General features: G+C 36.3%; 1 protein-coding gene and 1 long non-coding RNA gene across 2 annotated transcripts; both read left to right on the forward strand.

Moving 5' to 3' along the window:
• Positions 1-5,208: 5,208 nt before the first annotated feature.
• Positions 5,209-11,144, forward strand: LOC104220173 (eukaryotic translation initiation factor 2 subunit gamma-like). The gene is made up of 9 exons (XM_009770992.2): positions 5,209-5,308; positions 6,921-7,073; positions 7,214-7,275; positions 7,926-8,038; positions 8,118-8,220; positions 9,390-9,617; positions 9,703-9,921; positions 10,130-10,390; positions 10,475-11,144. The coding sequence occupies exons 2-9, from the start codon at positions 6,968-6,970 to the stop codon at positions 10,775-10,777; spliced, it is 1,395 nt and encodes a 464-aa protein (XP_009769294.1). The 5' UTR covers positions 5,209-5,308; positions 6,921-6,967; the 3' UTR covers positions 10,778-11,144.
• A 1,199-nt stretch (positions 11,145-12,343) lies between these two features.
• Positions 12,344-14,449, forward strand: LOC104220181 (uncharacterized). The gene is made up of 2 exons (XR_011402967.1): positions 12,344-12,469; positions 13,782-14,449. It is a non-coding gene; the product is annotated as an uncharacterized lncRNA (long non-coding RNA).
• Positions 14,450-25,116: the final 10,667 nt, after the last annotated feature.

The following is a 25,116-nucleotide window of genomic DNA, read 5'->3' on the forward strand; positions in this document are numbered from 1 at the left end:
TTTTTGGTCTTGCATGAGCACGGCTCCTATTCCTAACCCACTAGCATCACATTCAATCTCAAAGGTTTTGTCAAAATTAGGGAGTTGCAAAAGAGATGCGGAACTAGGCTTTTCCTTCAAAATCCTAAAAGATTCCTCTTGGTTCTCTCCCCAATAGAAGGGTTTGTCTTTCCTAATCACATCGGTCAATGGACTAGCTATGGTACTAAAACCTTTAACAAATCTCCTATAGAAACTAGCTAGACCATGAAAACTCCTAATGTCACTATGCTCTTAGGTGTTGTCCAATTTCTAATTGCCCCAACTTTACTCTCATCTACTTCCACACCATGAGCACCACCACAAATCCCAAGAAAATAACCTTATCAACACAAAATGTACATTTCTTAAGATTAGCGTATAGTTGCTCACGTCTCTAACACATCAAATAAATGAATCAAATGGTAGACATGATCATCAAAAGACTTGCTATAAACCAAAATATCATCAAAGTAGACAACAACAAACTTGTTAATGAATGGTTTAAGCACATGATTCATAAGTCTCATAAAAGTACTTGGGGCATTTGTCAAACCAAATGGCATAAAGAGCTATTCATATAGACCATACTTAGTCTAGAATGCCTTTTTCTACTCATCCTTCGATTTCATCCTAATTTGATGATAACCACTCCTCAAATCAGTTTTAGAAAATATGCATGCACCACTAAGCTCATCCAATATATCATCTAAGCGAGGAATAGGGTGGCGGTACGTTACCGTGATTTTGTTAATCGCACAACAATCTACACACATTCTCCAAGTACCATTCTTCTTTGGAACAAGAATTATCGAAACGACATAAGAACTCAAGCTTTCTTTTACCAATTCTTTGCCAAGCAATTCCTCTACTTGCCTTTGTAGCTCTTTTATTTCTTCCGGGTTACTTCTATATGCCAGCTTGTTTGGAATTTGAGAACCCGAAATGAAGTCAATTTGATGCTCTATTCCTCTCAAAGTTGGCAATCCTTTCGGAATTTCTTCTGGGAGCACATCTTCATAATTTAGCAAAAGAGAAGAAACAACACTAGGCAAAGAAGATGTTAGAGTGTTAGTTGATAAGACATAATCTTTGTGAACAATACAAATAATAGGAATATCTTCCTATAACTCTCTCATATACCCTTGACTTTTCATCATTATGCATACTTTCTTTTTTGTCTTAGCCCTTTTCCCATCATTTTTAGATGCAGTCTTTTCTTGTGTCAACTTGCTCATATCACTCAATTCTTGCTCTCCTTTTTCTTCTCTAAAGTTTCCGTTAGACACTCCCTTACTTCTCTTATTATTCTCTCTCTCATTCTCTTGTTTCTTTCTCTCTCAATCTGCTCATGATTTTATAATCTTCATTCACCTGAGAAGGAGTCAATGGAAGAAGAGTATGTTTCTTTCCCTTGTACAAGAATGAGTATTTATTTGTTCTACCATCATGAATAGCTCCCTGATCATATTGCTATGGTCTTCCCAAAAGTATGTGACATGCTTGCATCAGAGCAACATCACATAAGACCTCATATTCATATTTCCCAATGCTAAATTTGACCAAGGCTTGCTTGGTCACCTTGAGTTCACCACACTCATTCAACCATTGTTGCAACTTGTATGATCGAGCATGTTTCATAGTTCTTAGACCCAACTTCTCAACCATGATACTACTAGCAATATTGGTACAACTCCCACTATCCATAATCAATGACCCAATATATTTTCCAACTCTACATCTAGCATAGAACAAGTTTTCTCTTTGGTTAAGCTCATCCTTTTTTACGGTTGCACCTATCATTCTTCTCACAACACAATTTGGCATGTTAGGTCTTTCTTCGATCCCATCAAACACTTCTTGATCCTCTTCACTAGAAGACTCCTCATGAGAATCCTCATCATTTCCACTATTGGACGAATGGACTCCATTCTCACTAATGATAATTGCCCTGCGGTTGGGACATAGCCGTGACACTTATAATATTTTATATTACTAGTAGAAGTAGAAGAGCAAGGCTTAGCATTGTTACCTCCTTCCTTGGACTCTATTTTCGGTTTGCCCTTATCATAATATGTCTTGGCCTCTTTTTTGTACTCCCTTGGTTTGTCATCCTTGGAAGATGGATTCTAAGAGTCTTTTACTTTTCCCTATAAAGTGTTGTACCTCTTGGACTTATAGGCCTTGTCTTCCTCCAAGTCTCTTTCAACTTGACTTGCCGCTTGGAAGTCATCATTCAAAACCTCATACTTGTGAAGCTTCATAAGTGAAGATATTTCCCTATTAAGTCCCGCGATGAATCGGATCACCGTAGAATTTTTCTCTTCCTCAAAGCTGGCCCTTATGCGAACAAGCTCAAATTCATTGTGGTATAACCCAACACTCTTGTTGCCTTTCTTCAAGATATAAACTCTCTTGAGAAGCTCTTATTTGTAATACTCGGGCACAAATCTTGTTTCCACAACACTAATTAACTCTGCCCCTTCCTCAATCAATTGAATGCAAAGTCTTATCTTTCTTCTTTCTTCCGAATCCCACCAAGTAAAAGCAAAGTCTTTAGATTGAGTGACCACATATCTTACTCTTTGGGTACTAGAAACTCGGTTCGTCCGAAAGATCCTATTACTTTGAATAACCCGAGTCAAGTATTCCTCCGGGTCATTACTTTCTTTGAAGGGAGGAAGGTTGACCTTGATGGTGTTTACCCCTCTATCCGGATCATCTTGGTTCTCCCCAAAGTATTCCCCATTGTTGCCTCTATTTCGCCAGTTCCTTTGAACCCTTGGTTGGCCATAGTTCATACGTACCTGTTGGAATATCCTTTAGTTATCTCTTGCTTTACCCCCTTGGTTACCATGACCAAACCCTCCATACTCCGCCTCTTCTTCATCGTAAAGGTATTCATGGTCACCTTGAAGAACACCATGTTGAGATTGATGGTGTGGTTGTTGGATAGGGGCGGTTTGGTGTTGATGTCTAATAGGAGGAGGTGGTGGGGTAAGGGACATGTTTGCAGTGTGATTTGCCTCCTCTCCAATTTGCATAAGACGTTTCTACCCTATTATAGCAATCCTTTGTTCGTTGAGCTTCATTGAATGCTTAGTTTCTTTGAGTTCCTCGGTCAACTCTTCCATTTGTTTCATCATTTGCTCCATGAAGGACTCTTTTTGTTGAAAGACTCTTCACTAATCCATGTCATACCTACAAAATGAGCAAACAAGTTAGTGAAAATAAGAACCTTACGTCCACTTCCTCAGTGTTTCACTTTTGCTCAGTGTCACTCAATTCCCTCGTGTTTCACTCAAGATCTTTAGCTTTTTATCTCACTCAAATGTTCTCAATCACTCTTGCCTTTTACCACTCTTGGTTTTACCACAAGTTGATCTTCAACTCCAATTAAGAATATTTTCAACAAGAAGAACCTTCCACTTTGGGGTTAGAGTGGAGTTTATATTGACACGAAAGAAAGGCATAATAAAAGCAAACGGACATGAGTCAAACAATTAACAACGTAATCAATGAGAAAATCACAAAATAATTGGCACGAAATGAAGATATAGACGCAACAACTAGATTAACAGATTAGGACTAATTATTAGTGTTAACTAGATAAGAATAATCAAAGAAAACAACTAGGAATAAGAAGAACACAAAAATTGAGCCAGAGAAAATTGTGTCCCCGATTTATTTTTCGTGGCCACGGGTAGGCTGGGGTGGTGTAATTTCGTGTCCACGTGTCTATGAAATTTCTGATTTTCTAAGGTTCAAGTCAGTCCAGCTCCACGAAATTTTTTCTCGCTCCACGAATTTGGACTTCAGCTTCTTCTTCTTCTTCTTCTTCTTCTTCTTCTTCTTCACTTTAGGCTCGATTTTGAAATTTCAAATTGATCCAAATCGTATTACCTTCAAACTTCATATTTCACTTGGGAATCACCTTAAGATCAAACCCCAATGATTTTTAACATCAATTTCGTGAATCACATAAACTCAAATGGATCAAATTGTACTTTTTTTTTCATGAACCCACTTATGAAGATAATGCACTCGAAAAACAAGAAACTTTTCAAATTCACTTGTAGCCACCCAAATAACTTCAAATCAACTTCAATTGATATATTTCAATATAGAGAACAAACCCCAATCAATTTCAAACATTATTATGCATATAGATCCAAGAAATGAAAGATTCAACTCAAGAACATGAAGAACAGACTTTTTTTTTGTGATTTTCAAATAAAATCAAATACTTAGCTAGTGTATGTAGAAACAGACACTAATCCAAGCTTTGATACCAAATGATACGAATCTAAGTACGGAATTGAAGAAATTAAAGGCAAGATAGAAATTAAGAATAGACCCAACAAAGAGATAATTGTCAAATAATTGAAATAATCAATTACCCAACAAATTACAATACTTAGTAGACCTAAACTATAGGATTACCCTCGAGAGGAATGGAATTCCTCTTGTGAATACACCTTGCAAGCGTTTGAATCAACAAGTTGAAAACACATGCTCCTCACAATTCTTCAATATTCAAAGATAAGCTAAACTAGAAATGACCTAATCATATGTTACTTATACTAGATCCGAATAAGGTAATAAAGACATAAGTACCCCTAGTGGGACTAACTACCATGCCTATAAGGGAAGTCTTATAACCCAGTCTCCAATCATTGGCAAGCATGGCCTAGGTCCACATGCTTGCTTCCAAGTCATCGAGGGGGCTCACAGGTGCGCCTATTACCATCCACGTAGGCATGGTCGCGGTCACCATCCAAGTCTCCATGCTCCTCCAAGATCTCCACCCTCAAAACATTGTATACCTTCAAGGGTCTTCGACAATTGTCTTCCAATGCTTCCAAGATATCCCGATGCTTGGTGAAGTGGTGAAAATCCCTTAGTTCCTTGGCTTGAGATCTTGTGAATGACCTAAATGCCATTGGTGTTCCTTGAGGTGTATCATTTTAGTTCCTTGGCTTGAGATCTTGTGAATGACCTAGATGCCATTGGTGTCCTTTAGGTGTATCAAAAATTGTAGCCCAAACCTACTAATTACGGGCTGGGCTGGGCTGGCATAACGGGTCAAGCCCATATTGACGGTTCTATACAGGAGTAAAACAACAAAACTAGAAAATGAGGGGTCTTCGTGTAATTAATATATAGTAATGGGTCTATAACGTAAATATCATCTTCTTCATCCCTAAGCTAAATTCACACTACTTTCTCTCTCTTTCGGCCTTTGGAAGCTCCAGTACACTTCTCACGCTGCCGTATTCACTTCCCTCCGGTGAGTCTCCCCCTCCGCCGTCTCCGGCGGTGGCATCACCTCCAACATGTTTACATCTGTATCTATTTCTCATTTCTTATTATAAGAAATAACCTTCAAAAAATTATTTTTTTAATGTTTTTTTTAGTTTGTGAGTTTTTTTTTTTAAAAAAAAATTCTATCTGAATATATTTGCTTATCTATATTTAGTTTTGCTCTTATTTCTACTATGAATCGTGACAAGTCTAATTCTATTGGAGCTAAAATATCTGGTGAGGTGAGATTTAGGAATTAGGGTTTTAGGACTGGTATTTTACTAAAATTATGTGAATTTTAAGCTCTTGAAATCCGTTATGTTGATTTATTGAAGCATGTGGTTATACTTTTATCTGATTGTGAGTCAGCTTTGTTTTTGGCTTGTAATTTGTGAAGTAACTGCAGCTGAAATTGCCTTGTTTAATGATTTTCGAAATTGAAGACAATCTAATGGATGACTAGTCAACTATGCGTTAATCCTATTCCATTTTATCCGTAGCATTTTATCGGCCAATGTAATGGATTTTTGTTTATCGGCTATATTAATCCTTTATACTTTCTTTCCTTTTATCTGGGATCTGATTCATTCTCATACTAAAAACTTATCTATATGGCAAATTACGGATTATCTAAAGTTAGGGGTTATCTAAATTTTGCACTTATCCCTACACGAATATACAATAGATGACTTATGAAAAAAGAAGAAGAAGAAGATGTAGTAGGAGGAGGAAGAAAAAAAGGATGAAGCATCATCCAAATTGTTTGCTTTGTTATTATAATTAATTTTGTTTACATCATAAAAGAAATTATTTTGTATTCCTAAAGAAAAAATTTACACATTACTGTATGCAAACACTTTTTTTAAAAAAAATAAAATAAAATAGTAGTGGTGTCCAGTCCAGCTTGCGCGTTCCTAGACTATTCCATCGGATACCTGCTACCTCCCGCTAGTACAGGTACCAAGTAACTCTACCTACCAATGCTTAGGCAAATGAGAAGAAATCATCTAGTGTTTGTTGCCTCCGCTTGGACTTGATCCTAAGACCTCATGGTTCTCCGCCCATTTGATTGACCACAAGGCTAGACTCTTGGGTGCTTCTGATAATCTTCTTTTGGAATCTTTTTGCTAGACTTTGCAAATTGTAATACTGGCTTCTATGTATCAGTTGAGCATGAACTTTATGGAAGCTGTATTTGTTTTTTTAAATTCAACTGCATACTGTAAATTGAAGATGATAGGAAAGCTAGAATCTGTTGATGAGTCTCTCTCTTGCTGGGGTAGTTCACGGTGGAGTTTGTTTACTGGTTAGCAAGGTTCTACAATTTCTATGCTCCAGAATGAGAACCTATCAGATGATAGATCACCTCAAATTGTAAATGAAGAGAACAGTTCTTTCGAGTAAAAATAAGATCGCAAGAATAAAAAAGGACAAGTAATAACAATGAGGTACCTGATAGTTCTCCATCTGATGAAACAACTTTTAGTGATTAAACTACTATGTGTGTAAAACTCCATGCCTTGGGTTTGTTCGTATGTTGCCGATTGTCTGTCGCTAGTCACTGTTGCATGATTTCTTTGTTTTGTTTCCAATTCCAGACTTGAAATTACTGACATCTGAAGAAGTATCAAAGAGCAGCTAAAAAATGTCTAAAAAAGGGCTGATGGAGCAGGACCTGAGCAAGTTGGATGTAACAAAGCTGCATCCACTTTCACCAGAGGTTATTTCTCGTCAGGCTACAATAAATATTGGTAAACTAATCACTATTGAACACTTGAACCCTCTTTGCGGACGTATTTCTGTATTGGACTCTTATTAGGTTTTTATGGTTTCTTTGAGAAACACTTCTACACATTTCTAGCATCAGCCTGAATTAAGTTTCATTCCTCAGGTACAATTGGCCATGTGGCTCATGGAAAGTCAACGGTTGTAAAAGCTATATCTGGAGTGCAGGTAGGCTTTTGTTTTGCAATCTGGACCTTCACTTAAGTATGTCTTCTTTCTTATCAGTTTCACTTTAGTTATAAATCAAGCAATATGTTGATCTTTCTTATCAAAATATACCAAGATGTTGATCTTTGTAACTGTAAATACATGTCCTTATATTACTTTTGAATTTATGGATAGACCATTTTGAGATGTTTTAAATGCCTAGGCCCAGTTTACTACTATTTGTAGCTTGCACATTTTTACTTAAGTATTTCAAGGTTGGTAAAAAAAACTAAGTTTTCAAGGTTTGTCCTCTTTTTTGGGTTGAGATGGAATATAGTTAATCTAGTATGGTGACAAAGAATTCTGCGCAGCCTATATTATGGCATGAGGTTGAACCTCATGATTATGGGAAAGTTATCTGGAATAATCAGCTTTTGAGTTCATTGATAATGTATGTGTTTGTGGCTCGTTCTCAATTGATTGCCTTGATAAGTTGACCATCAAGACAGTTTTGTCTGATTATGTGGACCTATTTTGATCTCACTGCATTTGTCATGAAGAACTCATGCTATGAAAATTTTAAAAGTTAAGCACATAACTGATTGGGGCAACCTCGGAGTCTATTGTCCTCTAGAAGGAAACTAATTATCTGCCTTGCCATATTTATGCAGACTGTTCGTTTTAAAAATGAGCTAGAAAGAAACATCACAATTAAGCTTGGATATGCTAATGCTAAGATATATAAATGTGAAGAAGATCGCTGCCCTAGACCCATGTGCTACAAGTAAGTACTTGAAATTGAGATGGAACTGATTCTTGTGCTCATTTGGTTGCTTTTGTGTTGTAACAATATCCTTTTTCAGGGCATACGGAAGTGGAAAAGAAGACAGTCCAATGTGTGATGTCCCTGGTTTCGAGAACTGTAGGATGAAATTGCTGAGACATGTATCGTTTGTTGATTGTCCTGTAAGTTTCTCACCTACCATTTATGGTATATATTACAGCCATTTTTACTTCAGTATTGGGTCGCTAGAGAGGATGATATGTGTGTCTGATCTCATGCGGATATGATTATTCCAATGAAAATCTTAAGCTGCATAATTTAGGTAATACACCAAAATGAAGGTATCAAAATATCTTTAAATGGACCACTACTGTTTTATTTTCTGAAGTTCTCCATGTTCTGTCACATCTTTAGCATTCATGCTACTTGCAGTTCCGAGTAGCCCTGTCTTGGATTTAACGAAAGACTAGGAAATTTTGTTTCCCTTAGTTTCTGGCTCTTAATTTCCTCTTGGGCTTTAATCTAGTGGTAAGAGCTTAGCGCGTGATGTGTGGCTTAGGGGAACATCACGGGTTCGAGCCCTGCCACAGACAAAAGCCTGATATTTAAATGGAGAAGGGTAGAGGGGCTGACCCATTCTTGACCGAGTTCCTAACCATGTGCCACTGGTACTTGAGGGCTTCTCAGATATAAAAAAATTGCCTATACGAAAGGAGAAAGTTTCTGGCTCCTATTTAGTCTTTGTCTTCAGAACTGGAATGCCTTTTCTAGGAATGAGCAGGTTCAGTTATGTTGGTCTTTATCTAAAGAATAGTTGGTGAATCTCATATCTGCATTTATTACCTCCCTGAGAATCTGCAAATGTTTTTTTATGATCTCAGTTTTTTTTGGATGTATAAGCCTGTGAGCATGCAGTAGAGCTTTTTACCTCATTCGTTTATGTGGAGAGATTCTTTCTTAGGCAGATTACTTTCATGTTATTGTATTCGTAGGTACTTTCAATACTAAGTGAAACTACTTTGTTTTCGTAACTTCCATCACTTTTGGAAATATGGAACCGTTACAATTTTACAAAATAGACTCCAAAACCCGACTTGTCTATTGTCTGATCTGTAGGATTCTTTTTAATCCTTTACCTTTGTGGAAACTTAAAAAGATAGTATTTACATTATCCACTTATGTTCTTTTGCCAGTCTCTGCACTATTCTTTTGCAATCTATCAATCTGTAAACACTTCCCTTACATCTAGTCTTCTGCCAATTACCTAGGTTCTACTCTGATTTATGCCTGTCAAATTAAGACATTTAATTTCCTGATATAGAATGCTTTTGTATTGTGAAATTTTCTGCAGGGTCATGATATTCTCATGGCTACGATGCTTAATGGAGCTGCAATTATGGATGGAGCTTTACTTCTAATTGCTGCAAATGAGAGCTGTCCCCAACCTCAGACTTCTGAACATTTAGCTGCTGTTGAAATTATGCGCCTCCAGCACATAATAATTCTCCAAAATAAGGTTGATCTAGTTCAGGAAAATGTTGCCATTAATCAGCACGAGGCAATTCAGAAGTTTATTCAGGTTAGTGTAATTGGTTTACCTCTTCACTGTTTCTGTGCTTGATCTTAAGGCTGTTTCACTAGACCTTACTTCAAACCTTGTTCAGGGAACTGTTGCTGATGGTGCCCCAGTTGTACCAATCTCTGCGCAACTGAAGTACAACATTGATGTTGTGGCTGAATATATTGTGAAGAAAATTCCCATTCCTGAAAGGAATTTCATTTCACCACCAAATATGATAGTCATCCGATCATTTGATGTTAACAAACCTGGTTTTGAAGTTGATGATATCAGAGGTGGTGTTGCTGGTGGCAGTATACTGAAGGTATGTTCTTATATTCCATAAAGCAAACAAATGCTACAGGCACACCTTCTCTTCTTTTGCGGTTCATGTTAATTGACCAAGGGCACAAATTACTAACCCAATAGATGTTCTTTTGTTTCTACCCGATGCTTATGCTAACCTTCATATAGAGATGAAAATTTGATTGGAAGATGGATTGTCAAATGAGAAAGTAAACTTTTTTCTGCAGGGTGTCCTAAAGGTAAATCAACTCATTGAGGTTCGTCCTGGTATTGTTGTCAAGGATGAGAGTGGCAACATTAAGTGTACCCCAATATATTCAAGAATAGTGTCATTGTTTGCTGAGCAAAATGAACTACAATTTGCTGTGCCCGGAGGCCTCATTGGAGTTGGAACAACTATGGATCCAACACTGACTCGTGCTGACCGATTAGTGGGGCAGGTTCTTGGAGAGGTTGGATCACTTCCTGAAGTGTTTGTTGAGCTGGAGGTAATTTCACTTAGATAACACTTCTTAGAACAGAAAGAGCATGACTTCTATTCTTCTTCCAAATGACATCACTTTGTAATGCAGGTAAATTTCTTTTTGCTCCGCCGTCTTCTGGGAGTGAGAACAAAGGACTCAGAAAGGCAGGGTAAAGTCTCGAAGTTGGCTAAGGGAGAAATCCTCATGTTAAACATAGGGTCTATGTCAACCGGCGCTCGTGTTGTCGCTGTCAAGAATGTATTTGCAAAACTGCAATTGACATCACCAGTGTGTACCAGCAAAGGTGAGAAAATTGCTCTTAGCCGGAGAATCGAGAAGCACTGGCGTCTTATTGGTTGGGGCCAAATCCAAGCTGGTATTACTCTTGATGTTCCACCTTGCCCCGTCTGAGTACGCAACCAAATTACTACCGAGTGACAGGAAAAAACTAGTGAAACAACTCGATTTTGGGATTTAGATGTGGGAAGGCAGACAGTTGCTAGGAACTATTTTTGTCCGGCGTAGGAAAAAAGATTATTTGAAATTTCGGATACTCTATAATCTGCAATATTTCACTTTCTTATTTGTGACTTCTTTTTCTCTTTTTCTTCTCTCCCCCCCCCCCCCCCTCTTGTTCTAGTGGGTTGTACCTTGTAATTCATTAGTTATTAAGGTGGATATTCTTTTGAGTTCGTCGAAAAAATTAAGCTTGCGGCACATGTTTGAACCATTACTACAATTATCTTTGGGAATTTCTATTGCTATTCTTCATTCAAAATGTTTAAACTACGAGAGATGACGTACTTTATTTATATATTTATCTTATATTTGTTGCATATCTTCCTCATGTGCGATATAATTTTTTTTTTTTGGAAACATGTAGATATTTATATATTTATCTTATATTTGTAATTGTAGCATATCTTCCTCACGTGCGATATAATTTTTTTTTGTTGGACGAAACATGTAGAAATATTTTGTTAACGAGTGATGGTATGACTTGAACTTATAATTTTATCTGCTTTACTATTATATGAGTATTAAATTGTGTGATCACCTTATTTAAAAAATTTAAAGTATTATAATAGGACATTTATTTATTGTATGCTTTCAACAACTTTTATACATCATATGCGGGGTACACGTTAGTAGGATTTAGGGGGCGCAAGGGGTTCACCTGAACCTCCTTCACCTAAGGTAAAATCTGTTTTTTACCTTTATATATTAAGTTCTGAACCCCCTTAACACAATCCAAAAGTGTAGTTTAGTGGTCAAGGGGGCTCAAAATTACATAAGGTCATAAGTTCAATTCTCACTAGCTACAATTTTTTTTTTGAACCCCCTTCGTGAAAATCCTGCCTCCGCCACTGGGCACAAGTACGTCGTGATTACAAGAAAGGCCAAAGGCGGTAACCTTTCAATACATTAATAGCACGAGCCAAGTTAAAAAAATAGTAGCGTTTGCAAGGTTATTGAAAAATAGTCACTATTTTGCTGCAACATGGATCGGTCCAGCATAATATTGGAGATCGGCGCACCTGTATATGAATTTCCAGCATATTATGCTGGAACTCCAACACGTGGAAAGTTCCAGCATAATATACTGGAGATTGGAGCACTATGTGTATGAACTTTCAACATATTATACTAGATCAATATATTATACTGGAACTCCAATATATTATGGAGCCAAGATTTAACTATAATTTCACGTTCTTTTCAAATTACCAAAACGCTCTTCTTTTTTTGGCTTTTCTTACACGTCTTCCTCTAGGAAGTTTCTTCATATTATTCTATTACCATATTAGGAATTAAAGTATAATGCTTCTATAGAATATTGCAACGTGGATGGTTCTTGTTCAAGGATGACCAAGTGGACTCAATCATAAAATTGCCCTACACGGCTTCACCAATATTTCCACTTTTTGACTATTCATTTCTTATATAAAGCAACTTTTGGCTTGTGTTTCTCTAAAACTCGAAATATTTCACCAATACTTTTATTAGTATTAACAAGTTTTGAAATTTACTTTTAATCAAAATGGCTGGAAATATGACAGGAATACTCTCCAAAACTAGGCTTTCCTTTTGTCTCATTACCAGGTGAGTTCGATCTTCGAGTACTTATTCATATTTTCTCTATTCCAATTTACGTAGCTCTTTTCGCTTTTCAAGATTCAAATTATATGAACTTTGCTCAATATTAAGATATATTTTTAATCGTATTGATATGTGAAGAATTATAGCTTATAGTACTTTTCGTATAATTTTTGAACGTTTATATTTTAATTTTACAATATGGAGTTCATCTAATCCAATTTAGCTACAAAGATAAGTAAAATTGATTCTCAAGAAGCCACATAAGTGTCACATAAATTGGGAGTATCACACTATTATTTTAGAGATATATGAATTTTCAACTCTATATGATAATTTTTCACACTATCAAGTCACTTGAAAGTTAATTATATGTAAATTTCTATGATTGCTAACACCTAAAGATAGTAAATAACTTATCACAACCAGTAAAAGTGTAATGTTATCGAGAGGCGAATTCAGGATTTAAACTTTATGAGTTCAATCTTTAAGACTTTTAACATTGAACTCATTGTATTTTTAAAGCTATGAATTCGTCTTTACTATTTGTTGCAATTATAGTGAATTCTTACAAATTACACATAAATTTATGCTATGCGTCGAAAGTACCTGGTACCAGGGGCGGATTTAGGGGGGCGAACCCCCTTCGCCGAAAAAATACACTGTATATATAAGGCAAAATCTGTTTTTTACCTCTATATATTAAGTTTTGAACCCCCTTAACGCAATCCAAAAGTATAGTTTAGTGGTCAAGGGGGTTCAAAATCTACATAAGGTTATGAGTTCAATTCCCACAAGATACAATTTTTTTTGAACCCCCTTCGTGAAGATCCGACCTCCGCCACTGCCTGGTACTGATATGTTGCATTCGCCTATAATGTCAGTATATATAAGTTTAATTCTATATTTATGTTGGGGCAAAATTTAGAATTTTAAATCTGCAATATCTAATGCTACCAGAGACAGAGCTATAATTTGAACCTTATGGGTTCGGGATTATAATCCTTTTAAGTTACTAGGTTCTAAATTAATAATTTATACATATTCATTGGATTTCTCAATACAAATACAGGGTTTGAACAAAATCCACTAGGTTCGGCCGAACCGGCAACTAATACTATGGCTCCGCCCTTGAATGCTACTTTAACAGCCTCTTGCAGAAATGCAGGGTAAGGTTGTGTACGATAGACTCTTGTGGTGCGGCCCTTCTCCGGATCCCACGTATAACGGGAGCTTAGTGTATCGGATTATCCTTATATATCTAATGCTGCTTTGAAATTAGTAAAAATATATTGTTGAGAAATCTTGTTTTTTGTAGGAGAGGGTATGGTGCAGCAGTATCACAAGCAGAAACAGAGTCTACAAAAAGGACTTTAAAGAGTAAAGGAAAACAAGAGGAAGAGAGGGCAACTTCAGAGTCATCATCATGGGTACCAGACCCGGTCACTGGATATTACAAGCCTTCGGGTCAGACTAATGGGTCTTCGGGTCAGATTAGTGGGCCTACAGGCCCAAAACAAGAAGAGTAAACAATGGATGATACAACAATCCAAAAGAAAATTATTGCTTATTAATAATAATGAAAGAAGAAAGTGGTTGGCAATGGCCCTTTTGTCTAATAGTATTGATTATGTGTTTATATCAAATCCAAATATTTATATATATGTTTAGTATGTAAAAGATGAAAGGTGAGCCTTGGAGTAACGGTCAATTTATCTCCGTGTAATCTATAAGTTACGGGTTTGAGCGGTGGAATCAGCCACTGATGCTCGCATTAGGGTAGGCTGCCTACATCACACCCCATTAGGATGTTGCCCTTTTCCGGACCCTGCATGAACGCGAAATGCTTTGTGCACCGAGCTGCTCTCGTTAGTATGTAAAGATTGATAATTGTCACTTAGTCACCTTCAGATGCGTTTGGTTTTGTTATGTTTTGTTTTTGCCATTTTATTTTTAATTGGTGAATCGGATTTGATTTTCAGACAATTGTTTTAAGTTTGTCATTGAGAGAATTTGTCTTGATTATATTCTTTTTGGAAAAAAAAAATCATCTGTATTTTCTTTATTTTTTCTTTTTAATTCACTTATGTGATAAATATGTTATAAGTGACTATCTTTTCTATCTGAATTATTAGAAAGCTACTTTTCAGTTTGATGTTAAAAATCTCAAAAATAAATATAAGTAATTAGTAACTTATTAAGACCTTTCAAAAAGTTAATACAAGTTGGCTAACATGAATTACTCAAGTTCATCGTTTACACAACACTGGTATTAACTAATCACAATTACAAATTTTAAAATATCCAGCCACATTCTAGATCATTGGTAACATATAAGGTAATTATGTCATTAATAAGGTAATCACATAAAACATATTTGTATTGGGAAAAAACTGAGTCTGAATATTGAAGATGACGTGTCATGACACGTGGACTGATCAAAAGGTCAAAACGCAATAAATAGCCAAGAGACACGGGCGACAACAGATAGAGGGAAAAGAAAGCAACATAGGTGTGGACCGTTACTAAAATCGGTACGAGTCTCGTACCTATTCGAGTCGTTTAAAGATCAAAGATCAGAACAAGTTGAAGACACGAATCTGATGACGTAAAAGAGTCTAAATACAACATTAAATATCAAATACGTTAGAGAATCTGAATTAAATAGAAATGATTGTGTAACGCTTCTTTTAAATATCATTTATTGCTCATAATTGCCTCATTAAGATAAAGACATTATATCTTCTCCTAGAATCAACTATAAAAGGGGAAAGACTCAACATCTGTAAGGACACGAAATACTATTGAGATCTTACTGAAATACAAAACTATTTACTGCTTTACCATCATTCTCAAAAATATTTTATTTTCGTCTCCTGATTATCAGTAACCCGAATTTCTTTCTAGCTTTGACCAAAGACTCAGATTTTTGGGTAAACAAATTGGTTCTGTTACCAGGAATCTGATAATCTTTCCTTTTAAGCTACATCTTGTCCATTGTTATCACCATGTCAAACAACAACACCAACAATAACAATGAAAACACTTTGGGAAACCCTGAAAATCAAATCCATCAAAATCAAGGAGATTTACATAACATTGAAGTGGTTCCCTCCCCTCAAAATTCACCACGTCAATCTCGTGAAGGCACTCCTGAATCTCGTGCTGATCAACAAGAACAATCTAAACACTTTGAAGGTGGTACAAATGAAACTTTACAAAAGCTAAGTGATGCACAGGTCGGCAAAGCTCTTCAGGCTCTAGTTAGTCGATTGCCTGCTGCACCACCCACACCAACTCCTAATAATAATACATTGGAGAATCTCCGTTCTGGTCTTGTTAATTCTGGAAATGGAGGAACCACCAGTGAACCACAGGAAGGGGAACCAGGTAATTCAAATAATTACTATTTGCAAAATTTAGTACTAACCTTGCAGAAACAGATTAAGGAACAAAATGAACGTATTGAGCAAATCCCTGGAGTTCCGCCTGTAATAAAAGGAGTTGACATGGACAAATACTCACAACAACCTTGGAAGCCAAGTGCTACTGCCCTTCCAATTCCGAAAAAGTTCAAAATGCCTGACATCCCGAAATATGATGGTACTACAGACCCACGTGACCACGTGACTGCATTTACAACAGGTGTAAAAGGCAACGACTTGACCAAACAAGAAATTGAATCAGTACTGGTCAAGAAATTTGGAGAAACACTCACCAAGGGTGCATTAACCTGGTATTCTCTTTTATCTGAAAATTCTATAAATTCTTTTGCTGAGCTTGCAGATTCTTTTATTAAAGCACATTCGGGAGCACAAAAGGTTGAGAAAAGAATGGAAGATATTTCAAAATCAAACAAGGAGATTCAGAGTTGCTCAAAGACTTTGTTGATAGATTCCAGCGTGAAAGAATGACTCTACCCCGTGTGCCTAACAACTGGGCTGCAATAACTTTTGCAAGTAATTTAAATGATAAAAGTTACGGGTTTGAGCTGTGGAATCAGCCACTGATGCTCTCATCAGGGTAGGCTGCCTACATCACACCCTATTAGGATGTTGCCCTTTCCCGGACCTTGCATGAACGCGAAATGCTTTGTGCACCGGGTTGTCCTCGTTAGTATGTAAAGATTGATGATTGTCACTTAGTCACTTTCAGATGCGTTTGGTTTTGTTATGTTTTGTTTTTGCCATTTTATTTTTAATTGATGAATCGGATTTGATTTTCAGACAATTGTTTTAAGTTTGTCATTTAGAGAATTTGTCTTGATTATATTCTTTTTGGAAAAAAAATTCATCTGTATTTTCTTTATTTTTTCTTTTTAATTCACTTATGTGATAAATATGTTATAAGTGACTATCTTTTCTATCTGAATTATTAGAAAGCTACTTTTTAGTTTGATGTTAAAAATCTCAAAAATAAATATAAGTAATTAGTAACTTATTATTAAGACCTCAAAAAGTTAATACAAGTTGGCTAACATGAATTACTCAAGTTCATCGTTTACACAACATTGGTATTAACTAATCACAATTACAAATATAACTATATAAATTTAAAATATCCAGCCACATTCTAGATTATTGGTAACATATAAGGTAATTATGTCATTAATAAGGTAATCACATATAACATATTATGGTCATTAGTAACCTGGTAAGCAGTGGCGGATCAAGGATTTTAAAGTCGTGGGTGCTCACTGATAAAAATTCTGAAAAAAGAGGAAAAAATAGTTAAATTATGGGTGCTTACTCAATATTTATAAATATTTTTATAATTACCTATACAAATTTACTAAATTTTGTCAAAGATAATGGGTGCTTGAGCACCCAAAAACAGTATGTAGATCCGCCACTGTTGGTAAGTAAATACATTATTATAGGTTAAGCCAGAGGCAAATTCAAGATTTAAACTTTATGGATTCAACTTTTAAAGTTTTACTATTGAACCCATTATATTTTAAAAGTTATGGATTTATATCTACTATTTTTGTAATTTTAATAAATTTTTACACATAAATTTTTACTTCGCTTCGAAACTTATGGGTTCAGTTGAACCCGTCCCTAACTAACTATACATCCGCCCCGGGTTAAGCTATACCGATATTAAATACACTATTGCTATTGTCAGCTTATATAACTCAAAGTACTTTTTTGAGCAAATCTTTAATCCAAATGGTTGATAACCCTTAATTTTGGAGGTAAATGGTTTTATGGTCAGGGGCGGAGCTATAGGGTCCGAGTGGGTTCGGCCGAACCCAGTAACTTTGGTTCGAATTCTGTATTTGTCTTAAAAAATTTATTAAATATATATAAATTATTAATTTATAGAACCTAATAGCTTAAAACGACTAGAACTCCGAACTCATAAACTTAAAATTCTAGTTCCGTCTATTTTTATGGTATTAATGACTTAGCAAAAGGACATAATGATTTTGTTGCTCATTTATGCAGCAAATTTCATGCATGACAATTGACAGTATATGACTCATGCAAGAAAGACAGAAAAATCTGACACAAAAGAAAATTCAGGACATACACAAATCAAGTAGGGGAAAAAAGGGTAAAAGTTACTCTCATGAATTTCCTTCGCAATAGACAAAATTGTAACAGACATTTGCAGCCTCTCGTGAGTTATCGGCAAATTAGAGGCGGATTCATAATTTAAATTTTATGAGTTCAACTTTTAGGGTTTTAAAATTGAATCTATTATATTTTTAAAGTTATGAGTTCATATATACTATTTTTACAATTTTAACCAATTTTTACATATAAAATTTTACTCCTCATCAAAAATTATGAATTTAATTAAACCGGTCAGTATATACTAGGGCAAACGAGGTAAAGTATAAGGTCATGATAAATGGTTGCTTTTAGCTTTTGTCCACTTTAATTAATATATAAGCAAATGATAAATATGAAGTTGACATAACAAGCAGGCAGAAAGTTGGACCTTTACCCCTACCATTTTAGTTTTTTACCCGGTGCTTCCAAAAATCATGTGCACGAAAAAGGTATATATATATATATTATAAATATGAAGACCTAAGCTAAAGCTTAAAAGACCGAAATAACCTTATAAAGTTGAATGACTATAATACCCTTTAACATATTATTATTTCAAATATAATTTTGTACTAATATGTAAATATACATAATTAAAAAAGAAAATATTTAATTGAATAAAGACAAAGTTGGCAACCCTTTGATCTTCATCTTTACAAAGTAACCTCCTATTAAATGTTAAATAATTCTCCACTTATATATATATATATATATATAAAGTAATGGATTCAGTTGAACCAACAAAACTCGTCTTATATTAAGTTGTTTATGTATGGAGGTTATATACATATATATATAAAGTAATGGATTCAGTTGAACCAACATAATTCATCTTATAGTAAGTTCGTTTATGTATGGAGGTTATATATATATATAAAGTAATGGAGTCAGTTGAACCAACATAACTCGTCTTATATTAAGTTCGTTTATGTATGGAGGTTATATATATAAAAAATAATGGATTCAGTTGAACCAACAGAACTCGTCTTATATTTAGTTCATTTATGTATGGAGGCTCTGTTAAAGTTTTCAAGGTCATGCGTACGAATTTGAGATTATATCCACTTTTTCGTGTATATTACTACATACTGGTTTGTAGAATTTTTTTTGACGGACTTCGATTAGTCTGAATTTTTTTAGGTCCATAGAAAATGGCCTAGTGACCAATACTCATTGCATTGCCATATATTTCAAGTTTATTTTATAGCGTTTTGTGGTCACGCAACATAAATTTATGACTAAATTTACTTTTTCGTGTGTACATGTAGGAGGCGTAGGATATAACACATAAAAATCTGAAAATTGGGCGAAATTTCAGTTTTATGGTTCTAAAATGCTAAAAAACGAGTAACGGTCATGGCGAGGTTGTGACTATTATTTTTTAGGTCATTTTTTATGGGCTGGCAAAATTATAGACCATCGGTGTCCAAGCACCTGGGCCCATACAGAAGGCGTGGGCTATAACACAGGAAAGATTGAGACTTGGACGAAATTCCATTTTCATGACCCTAAAATGCCAAAAAACGAGTAACGATCATGGCGAGGCGGAAATTATTGTTCCTTAGGTCGTTTTTGATTGGCTGGTAAAATATTAGGAGGTTCGCCTCCGGGGTGCCCTGGTCCATACAAGAGGCATGCGCTATAGTATACGAAAATATGGGAATTGGGCGAAATTCCAATTTTATGGCCCTAAAACACCAAAAAACGAGTAACGATCATGGTGAGGCAGTGCTTATTGTTCCTTAGGTTATTTTTGATGGGCCAAAATTTTTTTTGGCGATCCGGGTACGGGCGCCTTGGCCCACGCAGGAGGCCTGGGCTATAACACATGAAAATCTGGGAATGAGACAGAATTCTAATTTTATGGACCTAAAATGCCAAAAAATGAGTAACGGTCATGGTGAGGCGGTGACTATTGTTCCTTAGGTCATTTTTGATGGTCCGAAATTTTTTTAGGTAATCCATCTCGGGCCCATGTAGTAGGCATAGACTATAGCATACGAAAATCTAGGAATAGGGCGACATTCCAGTTTTAAGGCCTAATACGCAAAAAAATGAGTAACAGTCATGGCGAAGCAGTGACTATTGTTCCTTAGGTCATTTTTGAAGGGATGAAATTTTTTTATGAGATCCGGGTCCGGACGCCCGAGCCTATGCAGGAGGCCGTGAGCAGAATTGCTATTTTAAGGCCCTAAAATGCCAAAAAACGAGTGACGGACATGGTGAGGTGGTAACTATTGTTCCTTAGGTCATTTTTTTTATAAAATCTTTTTAGGCGGTCCGGGTCGGGGCACCTGTGCTCATGCAGGAGGCGAGGCTATATCATACGGAAATTTGGGGATCGAGTGACATTCTAGTTTTATGGTCCTAAAATGCCAAAAAATGAGTAATGGTCATGGCGAGGCAGTGACTATTCTTCCTTAGGTAGTTTTTTCTAGAAAATATTTTAGGCGGTCCGAGTCCAGTAACTGTCATGGCGAGGCGGTAACTATTGTTCCTTAGATCATTTTTTCAAGGCTAAAAAATTTGAGGCAATTCGAGTCAGGGCGCCTGAGTTTATGTAGGAGGCAGGGTCTATAACATACAAAAAATTGGGAATCAGACAGAATTATAGTTTTATGGCCCTAAAACGCAAAAACAAATAACTGTGTGACGAGGCAGTGACTATTGTTCCTTAGGCCAATTTTGATGGATCAGAAAAAATTAAGGCGATCTGGGTCCGGGCGCCCGTGCCCATGCATGAGGCATGAACTATAACACACGAAAATTTAGGAATCGAGCGAAATTTTAATTTTATGGCCCTAAAACGCCAAAAACGAGTAACGTCATGGCGAGACAGTGACAATTGCTTTTTTGGTCATTTTTGATGGGTCGAAAAACTTTTAGAAGATCTGTGTTCGGGCGCTCGAGCCAATGCAAGAGGTGTATAGTACATGAAAATCTGGGAATTAGGAGGAATTTCAGTTTTAAGCACCTAAAATGCCAAAATATGAGTAACGATCATTGTGAGGCAATGACTATTAATCCTTGGGTCATTTTTGATGGGCTGAAAGTTTTTTAGGTGGTCCAGTTTCGGAAGTCCGGGTCAATGCAGGACGTATGGGCTATAACATACGAAAATCAGTAAATCGGATAGGGTTCCAATTTTATTGCCATAAAATGCCAAAAAATGAGTAACGGGCATGGCGAGACAGTGATAATTGTTTCATAGGTCATTTTTGATGGGTCGGAAAAATTTTAAGCTGTCCAGGTGCAGGCCCCCTGACCCATGCAGGAGGGTGAGCTATAGCAATCAAAAATTTTGGAATCGGACAGAATTATAGTTTTATGCCTCTAAAATGCTAAAAAACGAGTTACGGTCATAGCAAGGCGGTGACTATTGTTCCTTAGGTCATTTTTGTTGGACCGAAAAAACTTTAGACGATCCGGGTCCTGACGCCCCGGCCCGTATATGAGGCGTGGGCTAAATCACTCAAATATCAGGGAATCGGAAGGAATTCCAGTTTTATGGCCCTAAAACACCAAAAAAATAGTATCATGGCGAGGCGGTGACGAGTAACTGTCATGTCAGCCCATCAAAAACGAACTAAGGACCAATTGTCACTACATCGCCATGACCTCTACTCATTCTTTTGCGTTTTTTGTCAATAAAACTAGAATTTCACCGATTCTTAAATTTTCGTGTGCTATAGCTCACGCCTCCTGCATGGACCCGGACGTCCGATATTGTACTGCCTAAAAATTTTCGGCCCATTAAAAATGACCTAAGGAACAATATTCACCTCCTCGTCATGACCGTTACTCATTTTTTGGCGTTGTAGGGCCATAAAACTAGAATTTCGCCTGATTTCCATATTTTCGTGTGCTAGCCCACGCCTCTAGCATGAGCCCGGGCACCCAAATCGCCTAAAATTTTATTGGCCCATCAAGAATAACCTAAGGAACAATGATCAACGTCTTGCCATGACCATTACTCATTTTTGGTCCTTTTAGGGCCATAAAACTGGAATTCCGCTCGATTTATAGATTTTTATGTGCTATAGCATACGCCTCCTACATGGTCCCTGGCGCCCGGACCCAGACAACTTAAAATTTTGTTGGACCATTAAAAATGACCTATGGAATAATAGTTACCACCTCATCATGACCGTTACTCGTTTTTTGATGTTTTAGGGCCATAAAACTGAAATTACGCCTAATTCCCTGATTTTCGTATGCATAGGCTAGAGCGGCTGGACCCGAAGCACCTAAAATTTTTTTGACCCATAAAAGATGACCTAATTAACTATAATCAGCATCTCGCCTTGAGCGTTACTCATTTTTAAGCGTATTAGGGCCATAAAACTTCAATTACGCCCGATTCTTAGATTTTTGTGTGTTATAGCCCACGCCTCCTGCGTGGGCCCGAACCCGGACCCGGATCGCCCAAAAATATTTTGGCCCATAAAAAACGACCTAAGGAACAATAGTCAATGCATTGCCGTGTTCGTTACTCATTTTTCGACATTTTAGGACTATATAACTGGAATTCCACCCGATTTTTAAATTTTCATGTGCTATAGCCTACGCCTCCTGTATGGCCCCAAGGGGCCGGATCTGAATCGCCTAAAATTTTGTTGTTCCATCAAAAATACCTACGGAACAATAGTCACCATCTCTCCATGACCGTTACTCATTTTTTGGCATTTTATGGCCTTAAAACTGAAATTTTGCCCGTGTACTACAGCCTACGCCATCTGTATGGGCCCAGACAATCGGACGCGGATCGCCTAAAATTTTTACCGGTCCATCAAAACCGACCTAAGGATCAATATTCATCACCTCGCCATGATTGTTCCTCATGTGTTAGTATTTTAGGACCATAAAATTAGATCCCCCTAATACCCACATTTTTGTATGCTATAGTCTATGCCATCTGCATGGGCCCAAGCGGTCTGGCCCTGATTGCCTAAAATTTTGTCGGCCCATAAAAAATAACCTAAAAAACAATAATCATCGCTTCACCATGATCGTTCCTCGTTTTTTGGCATTTTAGGGCCATAAACTTAAATTTCGCCTGATTTCCAGATTTTCGTATACTATAGCCTAAGCTATCTGCATAAGCCCATGCGATCGGACCCAGATCGCCTAATATTTTGTTGGACTATCAAAAACGACATAAGTAACAATCATCTTTGCTTCGCCATGATAGTTCCTCGTTTTTTGGCAGTTTAGGACCATAAAACTTGAATTCTGTCCGATTATCAGATTTTCATGTGTTATAGACCACGCCATCTGCATGGGCCCGGGCGACCTGACCCGGATGGCCTAAATTTTACCGGCCTATCAAAATTACCTAAGGAACAATAGTCATTGATTTACCATAAGTGTTTATTATTTTTTGGCATTTTAGGGCCATAAAATAGGAAGTCAGTACGATTCTCAGATTTTCGTGTGATATAATCCACGCCATCTGCATGAATTCAGATGATCGGCCCCGAATCTCCTTTAATTTTACGGGCCCATAAAAAATAATCTAATGAACAATAGTCATCGCTTCGCCATGACCTTTCCTCATTTTTAGCGTTTTAGGGCCATAAAACAGGAATCTAGGACGATTTTAAATTTTTTCGTGTGCTTATATCCATGCCATCTTCATGAATTTGGGCGATGGGCTCTGAATTCCTAAAATTTTGTGGACCCATCAGAAATGACCTAATGAACAATAGTTATTACTTCCCATAGCCAAACGATTTTTTAGCATTTTAGAGCCATAAAACAAGAATTCATGATGATTTTCAATTTTTCGTGTGCATTAGTCTACGACATCTTCATAAATTTGGGCGACGAGCTCCGAATCGTCTAAAATTTTAGGGAGAATTCAAAAAATAGCCAGATTTACAAGTGGTCATTCAAAAATAACCACAATTTCAAAAGTAATCAAAATTTAGCCACTTTTCATGTAAAGATAAATCTGAACAAAAACACTATTCAAAATCCGAAAATTTTAAATCATGTAAAGAATATACTGATTTTGTATTATTTTTTAATACGGACTCCGATTGACCTGAATTCTTTTAGGTCCACAGGAAATGACGTGGTGATCAATACTCATCACTTAGTCATGACTTTCAAATTTATTTTTTGGTATTTTAGAATTATACATCACGAATTTGTTATTATATCTACTTTTTCGTATGTATTTGTAAAGCTAGAGTTTTGGAGTCGTATGCCCACTGGATTTAGACCTTTTTGCATGTGTCTCCATCTACCAAACATGTGATAGTATTTTGACTTGGAGCTTGTGACTTGAAAATGATTCTAAATCCCCCTTTTGTTTAACAATGATTAGTTGTCTCCGCCAATCTTTGCACGTGAAATAGCTAGACGATACTCTTAAAAATTATAGAAGATTATGGATTTTATAATTAATAAAGTGAGTGAATATACTAAATTTAAATCTTGAAAGGTACGACAAGACGTTAGATAATTTCTTTTCATTTACCTAATTTTTGGTTAGCAAATTTATAACAAATATCGATAAAATAGTCGTGGTACGAACAAACTAGGTCATCCACTATTATTGTAAAAGATTAGTGGTATTTTTGTAAAAACATGGGCGGACCTATGCCATACAAATAAGGGTCACCGGCACCTATAAAGTTCGGCAAAAACTTCATATAAACATGTATGCCTATATGCAAAACAGATTTTGATTGAATTTAAAAGTGTATCCACAGGCTTCAAATTCTGGGTCCGCCTCGGTGTACGGACAAGTCCTATAACTACTGCTGAAGCCATGCATAAAGTCAGGGATACTCCATCATTCTCAATCAAAATCCAACAATTTTCTATTGGAAAATACTTACAATTGTTTCAACTCATAATAAGAAGCATAAATAAATAAATAAATAATATTAACTCCTTTTAATTTGGGAATTTCTCCCTACAAAACTACAAAAAACTTGCATCCAACAACAGGAAAAATTCTCCAACCAAAGCAAATCAATTGACAGCAAAATCATCAGGACTCAACATCAACCTTACACCAGGACAAAAAAAGATAGTTCTAATAACAAAGAAATTAGTTAATATAACCTGATAAACAAACAG

This window comes from Nicotiana sylvestris, chromosome 10, assembly GCF_000393655.2.
Source record: "Nicotiana sylvestris chromosome 10, ASM39365v2, whole genome shotgun sequence".
NCBI classification, from domain to species: Eukaryota; Viridiplantae; Streptophyta; class Magnoliopsida; order Solanales; family Solanaceae; genus Nicotiana; species Nicotiana sylvestris.